Source organism: Athene noctua, chromosome 21, assembly GCF_965140245.1.
Source record: "Athene noctua chromosome 21, bAthNoc1.hap1.1, whole genome shotgun sequence".
NCBI lineage: Eukaryota > Metazoa > Chordata > Aves > Strigiformes > Strigidae > Athene > Athene noctua.
The window spans coordinates 7610367-7617051 of NC_134057.1; the positions used below are offsets into that span (position 1 = coordinate 7610367).

A 6685-nucleotide genomic window follows, 5' to 3' on the forward strand; every position below is an offset into this window, starting at 1 on the left:
GGGTGGGTGTTGTTTTTTGTTTTTTTTTTGGACTCACTTTCTGTTTTGTTCCGCGGTTACGAGACGCCCCGGGCAACCTCCCCGAGTGGGATCCGGAAAAGTGAGTACCGCCGCCCCGACGGCCGCCGCCCGGGTTGCGGTTCCCCGCTCCCGGCGGCACGGAGCTGCGCGGGGATGCGCGGGGCTGCGCGGGCGGTGCCGCGCCCGCTCTCGGGGGGCTCCGCGGGGTCCCGCGGGCGGCGGCGCTCACCCCCGCGTCACAGCCCGGCTTTTTCTGCCGAACCCATCTGGCCACAACATCGCGCTATCGCACCTTTTTTTTTTTTTTTCCCCCCCACCTATTTTGATGTTTGTTTTTTAAGATGTTGCCCCGCCAGGGCTCCCCCTCGGGCCCTGCCGTCGGTGCAGGGCCATACCGGCCCCGAGGGCTTGCCCTGCTGCGGCGGAGACCCCCGGTACAGCCCGCACCGCGCCGGTGAGCTGTGCAGGAGCTCACGGCCGAGGCCGCAGGGAGCGGGAGGCAAAGGCCTTGCCCAGCCGCTGCTGCTTGCCCCGGTGCGGCACCTGCCCCTCCTGTGGGAAACGACCCGCTCCCCGGAACCGGCGCCGGCTCTCGGGGCGGCTGCGCTTTGCTCGGGAAAGGCGGTCAGTGGCGGCTGAAGCGTCGTGCCTGGTTTTGGACTGGGTGTGAGCCAGGCACAGGCTGCTCCGTGCGGGACGAAGCCAGGGAACGCCGCCACCTCCAGGGCTACCACACGTAAGCCTTCGCCTCCCCTGCCACATTTCCTGGTGGGTTGCAGCTTCGCCACCCGATCCCGTGTGCCCACAAACGAGACTGTGTGGCCTGCTGCCGCACGGGGGTCACGCAGGAGCGCAGCCCCACGGGAGCGGCGGCCTACTCGGTCGGCACCGGTGGGCGGTGGTACGGGGAGGCAGACGGGGCTCCGGCGCGCTCAGCCTGCTGCTCCCGGAGGTGCTGCCACGGCCTCGGATAACTGCAGCTCGGCCGCAGCCAGGGCGTCGTGAGCAGCACTGGGATCTTGGCTACCCAGGCGTGCGGCCCGAGGCTCGGCTCGTGCTCCCCGAACCACTGCAGCCATGCTAGAAGATTAAAAACCCAGTCAAAACCAAAACGAGATGAACCGCACGAATTGTAAACGAGCTGAATGAAGGAAACTGCCGATGACGAGCACACGGCTACAGAACCTTGCGCTGTGCAGTAGTGTCGGCGCCCTTAGCCCCGTGCCTTTGCCTCACACGACAGCCAGCTCCCAGAGCCGAATGCCCCGGACGTGCCTGCGGGGCGCCCGCGGAAGATCTGGGCTGAGAAGCCAGCATTAAGCTTCGCCTTTCAGAGAGGCCAGCTGCACCCTTCGGACTGTTAGGAGAAAGAAACTTGTGCTGTGCACCATACTCGGTTCACACTCTGCACTCTACTTGGTTCACGACTGTCGTACTTGTGAAGGGAAGCAATGACTGGTCAGTGGTGAGATATCCTGTATTTATTCTATAAGTCAGCAATAACGGTAATTTTGCTGTTGTGAAAACACAATAACCAGACTGCAGAGAGAATGAACGGCATTACAGATTTAAACCTTCTGCTTACAGATATCCAGAACACATGAAGGAAGTTTCAATTACTGAGTAAGCAAGAAGTTACACAAAGAGGCTTTTCTTTAACGCATCTCGGGTTTTCTTTGCTATTTTTCCCGGCTTTAATACTTTGATGCTAACACCTTTATTAAAAGAAAAAAAAAAAAAAAAAAAGGTTTTGCGACAGTTGTTAACAGCACTCCCCAGTGTAAGGGACCATGCTGTCCTCTACAGAAAGACGCATTAAGGTCCTATCCCATTAAACATCTCGACTAGGTTTTAGACACGGAGAAAAAAATTAAAAACCAAGCAGAAAGACCTAAGGGCAGGACAGAGCAGACAAGATAAAAAAACGCTGTGGCAGTTTGTTTTTCCAGTACAGCTGTTTGCATGCACCACGGTATCTTCTTTGTGGGCTTCTGAAAAAGGATGATGGTCTTCATTAGCATCGGGGAGGGTTAGAAACAGGCTGTAACACAGGGAGGCATTGCGTTGTAGTTAATGACTGCATTCGATAGAGAATTGTTGCACATTAACTAATGCCAAGCTGCAGGGGAATTCCAGGAAAAACAGGTAAGCCAGCTGCAGAAGTATCAGACACTTTAAAGTGCTGCAAGAGTAAATGGAAATCAACTGAAATAATTTCCACCAATTTTTCCTTGCAAAAGAATTAAACTGTGAATGCATAATGCCGACTGTACATTTACACTCATTCTTTCACAGGAGGAAAAAAAACCCCAAAAAGCAATGCCGTATCAGAATCACTTAAAAAAAAAAAAAATCACACATACAAGCCACTGTACAGGAAAAACAAGTCTGCTTTTATAAATACACAAAGAAAAATTAAAGCCACTTGTGGAACGATTTCTGGAGCAGGTTGGTACATCACTTAGGAGGTTGGTTAAGCTGCGTTTTCTTATTCAAATTCCCACATCGTGACCAAGAGGGCCAAGGCTGCCCCAGCACGGGCTTGTGGAACAAAGTGTGCGTTAGGATGAACGGGCACAAGACCAGTCCCTGCAGTACAGAGTATTTCACCTACAGAAAAAGTTTCTCCCTTGTTAGAAAGATTGCACCCCTGCTGTGGACAAACTGCATCTCCAGACTGCTTCCATCACAGCAAGGCCAAATTCACGGTGTCTCTTCTACGCTACATTTATTTAAAAGCCTTATGAAAAAGTAGTCTTTATAAATAGTATAAAGAGGGAAACCCCGAGGCTTCAAAAGCCCAAAGCGTTCACTTGTCCGTATAAAAACACAGACCGCATTTTAAAGAGAAGACATCAGGTCAAATCTTATCTGTACCTAGGGTATGCACGCCGCTGTATTTATATACTGAGTTTGCAAATACGTCATATTTCTAGAACAGCTTCCACGATGCTACAGTGGATAGTTGTTTTTTCTTTTAAGATGCCCAGTTTCTGCTCCCCTCTGCCACTGCTGCACGAGACGTTCCAAGCAAGGTTCCTGAGCAGCCGACCAGCCTCCTTCTCCTAGCTGAAGGAAGGATGCACAGACGTACTCTGCAATTCTCAGTTGCAATAGCGAGATCTTATAGGCAACGCTTTAAAGAACTGTTAGAAAGTCATCCTGCACCTGCCGGTGTCCCTGCGGAGCGGGATTTCCCTTAACTCCAGCCCTGGGGATCGCTGGCGTGTACTGGAGGAGCGCGTCCCGGCTCGGGAGTTCTTCTGGCTCTGGTTTTTGGTGGCAGGGTCCAGCTCTCGCCGAGACTCGCTCCGGAGCCCCCAGGCCGCAGCCAGGCCCTGCCGCATCCCACCGGCCCTGGCGGGGGGGAGCCCCCCCCCTGCTCACCGCGGTCGCTCTCCCTGCCGGAGCCCGGTCCCTCCGCACCGACGCGCGGCCCTGACTATTTACAAGGAAACGGGATTATTTTCCCCCCCCGACCGTTCAGCCGAGCAGAAGTTTAACCGTGCCGCTCCTCCACATCGGCCCAAAGGAAACAAAACACGCTCTGGCGCTTTCTTTCCCCCGACTGGTGAAGGCAGGCTGGCCCGGGAAGGAGAAAGTCTCGGAGCCGCAGCGCTCCCGGGGAGCCCCCGCGGCACCCGCCGGCCCGGCTCCCCAGGCAGAGCGCGGCCGCGGCGGGGGCCGGTGGCGGTGGCCGGGCCGCGGCGGGGGCCGGGCGGGCTCCCCTGAGGCCGGCGCGGGGGAGGCGGGGCGAGCGGCAGCCGTCCCAACGGCCGCCACCGGGCCCGGGCCGCCGCCGCCTCAGAGGCAGACGCGGGGCCCGGGGTAGGGCTCGCCCCCGCACCAGAAGTCGGCGGCCTGCGGGGTCTCCATGAGCCACACCTCCCGCGGCAGCCCGGGCGGGTCGGCGCCCGCCGGCGGCCCCTCCAGCAGGCGGTAGTAGTGGCAGTCCCGGCCGTGCTGGGGGTCGTAGGGCGGCGCCAGGATGTCGAGGAAGGCGGCGGGGCCGTCCACGGCGTCGATCTGGTGGAGGTTGTCGGTGTGCGGCGAGAGCAGGCAGGGCGGCGAGGCCGGCGTGTAGTGCTGGCGGGAGCGGAACCGGGCGCGGTGGCAGGGCCCGGCGGCGGCGGCGGGCGGCGGGGCGGCGGCGGCGGCGGCGGGGGGCAGCGTGTCCATGCAGGCGATGCGCAGCGTGCCGTAGAGCACCTTCAGCATGCCGTTCATGCCCGGGTGGTCGTGCAGCGGGATGCAGGCGCCGCTCCGCAGCAGGAACACGCCCATGCTGAAGCTCTCCGTCTCGCAGATGTGCATGTAGCTGACGGGCGGCACCACGCCGGCCCACGGGAGCCCCCCGCCCGCCGCCGCCGCCGCCGACGGCCCCCGCGGCGCCAAGTGCAAGTCCTCGGCGCGCACCTCGTCCAGCAGCTGCTGCAGCCGGTGCAGGTTCTCCCCGAAGGCCGGCCCCCCCGGGCTGCGGAAGGTGATGCGCGCCTGCCGCGCCACCCGCTGGATCAGGGAGGCCATGTTGTCCCGGGGCATGGCGGCGCCCGGCCCGGCCCGGCCCCGCCGCGCCCGGCCGCGACAGGCGGTCCCGGCGCCGCTTCCGCCTCCGCCTCCTGCCCCTGCCCCCGCCGCGCAGGCGCGCCCGCGCCGCCGGGCACCACGGGGCTCGTAGTCCCGCTCCCCGCCGCTCCACGGGGGCCGCGGCGGCGCCGAGCCGGGGGCGGCTGCGGAGGCAGCGGGTGAGGATGACGGCTCCCAGCACGGCCGGCGGAGGTGAGTGGCCGGCGGGGGCTGCGAGGGGCGGCGGGGCCGGCCGCCTGCGCCGCCATTTTAGCGCCGCGGGGCTGAGGGCAGGCGCTGCGCCGGAGGGGGCGGCGGCCCCGGGACGCGCCCGCCGCAGCCCGGAGCCCGGTGGCGGGGCGCTGGGGAGCGGCGGCGCGGGGCTCGGCCCCCGCCACCGGCGGTCACGGTGGCGAAGGGAGCGCCCGTGCGGCGCGTTCCCCCGCGGCGGCTCCGAGGGGGCAGGAGAAGGGGCGGGAGGAGCTCCCTGCCCGGCTCGTAGCTCGGCCGCGTAACACCGGGCGCGGCAGCGCAAGTCACGGGCATATAACGGACCGTGCAGACGGTTTATTCTCGATCGCTCATTGCTTGTTACAACTTAGGCCATTTTGGCAAATTTACCATATTCCAACTTCCCGGCACAGCCTCTCCCATGCAGTACTGGATCCAGCTCTCGCTGCGCGGCACGTGCTGCCCTTGGGGTGTCTCCTTCCGTCCCTGGGAGCGTGACTCTATCTGAATTCCTTATCTTTAACCACAGATGAACATCGAACGAGCACGTGGAGTTCCAGACGCTGATCCTCGGAGGATCCACGTGTGACAGAAAGGATGGATAAGCTTTTGGCTCGGTTCCAGCCTGGTGGAGCCTGCGTGTGGTTGTTTCAGGCTGATGTACACAGAGGGTACACTGTTTATTCCGCCAGGGCGTTACATCCAACGGTTTATTTCATTTATGTATTTGTGGCTACGATCCTGTTACCTTCTTTCTGATACACGTGACTGCGCGGAGCAGATCATGCCTAGAAATATTGTGGTTTTGAAGTCCAAAATTAACCTGTTAGTGCTGGGATTTGTTAAAGTTAGGCTCTCATCATAACAACGTACAGGCTCATACCACCTCGAGTTCAGTGATTTAGGCGGGTGTTCAGCACCTGCGTACCAGGTCTAGGCCCAGCTGGCTAGGGTTCTGAAAAACAGTTGAATGATAATAAATAAGACTCCGGTGGCTGCAGCCCACCAAGTTAAAAAATTTAGTTTAAAACCAAGGTAGACCGATGCGTTTTCCTGATTAAAGGCAAACTGAAGTCTTAAGATACGCATTAAACTTAAGTAAGATACATGTGGCCGTCTAGTGTTGTTACGTATTATTATACACATGAATCAGACATACAGGTGGTGTGGGCATGTGATGGCCTGGTAGAGGATGAAATACTGATACTGTAAACAAAGATTGGTAAATTGAATCTCTCTTCCCAAACCTGTTTCCCTCCCTCTATAAATAAGTTTGATGCACAGAATGCAAGTTTAGGACATGGCATTATCGCTTCCTCTTCACAGAGGAGTTCGAGTTGCTGCTTTTGAGGAGTTGCTGCTTTTGAGTTCCACCTGAAGCTACAACGCATTGCAGTCTTCAGCTGGTTTATGTTCACACACTGATGTTCTAAGTAATTTCTCTCTCCAGTGCCAGTGTTAGGAGCACGGGGTGAAGACCAGGTGAGCATTTCTATACCTGGCAGGAACGGATCTGCTTGGCAGGATGCTTTAGGATGAGGGGGCAGACACCTCGAGTTGAGAGGTGGAGTCTTCAGTCACCTGCCAGCCTTTCTGTGTTCTAATAATGAACTGCTGAGGACGACGGTCGCACTGCTGCTGTGTTGGTTGGCAACTGGCGTTTTGTCAGAAGCCAAGGGATTTGGAAGGCTCCGTGTTCAGTGTGCTTTTCTATTCAGTCCTCTTAAGCAGGGGCAACTCAATTGAATCATGAAGGTATGGACTGGAATTTTTGGCAGTTGTCGTTATCACTGATAATGATAAATTATCTCTCTATCAGCTAAAGCTAGCTGTTTGTGTCCTGCCTTAGCAATTACATTTTATGCTT

At 58.3% G+C, this 6685-nt stretch overlaps 1 protein-coding gene across 1 annotated transcript; it reads right to left on the bottom strand.

Annotated features, from left to right (window-relative positions):
- Positions 1-1490: 1490 nt before the first annotated feature.
- On the bottom strand, positions 1491-4645 carry ADO (2-aminoethanethiol dioxygenase). Its single transcript, XM_074924394.1, has one exon. The coding sequence runs from the start codon at positions 4561-4563 to the stop codon at positions 3826-3828; it is 738 nt and encodes a 245-aa protein (XP_074780495.1). The 5' UTR covers positions 4564-4645; the 3' UTR covers positions 1491-3825.
- Between the last annotated feature and the right edge of the window lie 2040 nt (positions 4646-6685).

What these genes read in the sequence shown, in the direction of transcription:
- ADO (XM_074924394.1), bottom strand. Translation starts at nt 4,563, where the DNA reads ATGCCCCGGGACAACATGGCCTCCCTGATCCAGCGGGTGGCGCGGCAG.